This window comes from Entamoeba dispar, genomic scaffold, assembly GCF_000209125.1.
Source record: "Entamoeba dispar SAW760 scf_1105229461789 genomic scaffold, whole genome shotgun sequence".
NCBI classification, from domain to species: domain Eukaryota; phylum Evosea; order Mastigamoebida; family Endamoebidae; genus Entamoeba; species Entamoeba dispar.
Window position 1 is genome coordinate 1 of NW_001854868.1, and position 1,296 is coordinate 1,296.

The 1,296-nt window shown below is 29.7% G+C and overlaps 1 protein-coding gene across 1 annotated transcript; it reads right to left on the reverse strand.

The window, feature by feature from the left end:
• Positions 1 to 170: 170 nt before the first annotated feature.
• EDI_141580 (chaperone protein ClpB, putative) lies at positions 171 to 1,216 on the reverse strand (the record flags this gene model as incomplete). The annotated part of the gene is made up of 2 exons (XM_001738951.1): positions 171 to 1,129; positions 1,171 to 1,216. 2 exons carry the CDS (start codon positions 1,214 to 1,216, stop codon positions 171 to 173), a joined length of 1,005 nt encoding a protein of 334 aa, XP_001739003.1.
• Between the last annotated feature and the right edge of the window lie 80 nt (positions 1,217 to 1,296).

The window sequence follows — 1,296 nt, forward strand, 5'->3', positions numbered from 1 at the left end:
ATCACTAACTGCTGTACTGCTCATTTGTCTATACTCGTTATGTAGTCTCTCTAATTTCATCAATCTTGTTTCTCTGTTTGATTCATTTAGTAACAGGAATTCCTGTCCATCTACTAACTACTTCTTCTATTTGTGTTGGTGTAACTTGTAATGATATCATTGTTGTTTCTTTATTTTGTTCCTTTAATTCTTTCATTCTTTTTTTCTGCTTCTGGTATTGCATAATATTTTAAATCAGCTGCTACTTCTAAATCTTTAGTACTTTCTGCTTTATGTTTCATAGCTTCTATTTTTGTTGCAAGTTCTTTCATTTCTTCACTTCCTCCTTTTTCTTTTTCATAATTAATTCGTAATTTTGTTAATTTCTCTTTATTTTCACTTAATTCTTTTTCAATTTCTTGTAGTCTTTCTTTAATCATTTTATTATGATCTTCATCACTTTCTTTAATGTCTCTTTCTAATGCTATTTTCTCTACATTTAATTGTGTTTCTCTTCTTTCTAATTTATCTATTTCTTCTGGTTGTGAATTCTTTTGTGTAAATAATGTAGCACATGCTTCATCAACTAAATCAATTGCTTTATCTGGAAGAAATCTTCCATTGATATATCTTTTACTTAATGTTGCTGCTGAAACTAATGCTGAATCGGTAATTGTTAATCCATAATGATTTTCATATTTCTCTCGTATTCCTCGAAGAATATATAATGTATCTTCTTCACTTGGTTCTTTTACATAAACTTGTTGGAATCGTCTTTCAAATGCTGGATCTTTTTCTACATATTTTCTATATTCTTCTATTGTTGTTGCTCCAATACATCGTAATTCTCCTCTTGATAACATTGGTTTTAAAATATTAGCTGCATCCATTGCTCCTTCTCCTGTTGCTCCTGCTCCTAATACTGTATGAATTTCATCTATAAATAATATAATAGGTATTTTACTCTCTTTAACTTCTTTTATTACTGCTTTTAATCTTTCTTCAAATTGTCCTCTATATTGTGCTCCTGCTATTAATGCTCCCATATCTAATCCAATAACTCGACATTGTAAATTACTTGGAACATCTCCTTTAACTATTCGTTGTGCAAGTCCTTCAACTACTGCTGTTTTACCTACTCCTGGTTCTCCTATTAATACTGGATTATTTTTTGTTCTTCTTGATAAATACGAATAACTCGTTTAATTTCTTCATCTCTTCCAATAATTGGATCCATCTTTCCACTTTCTGCTTGTGCTGTTAATCATTTCCATATTTCTTTAATGCTTCATATTGACTTTCTGCTTTTTTGTTCTA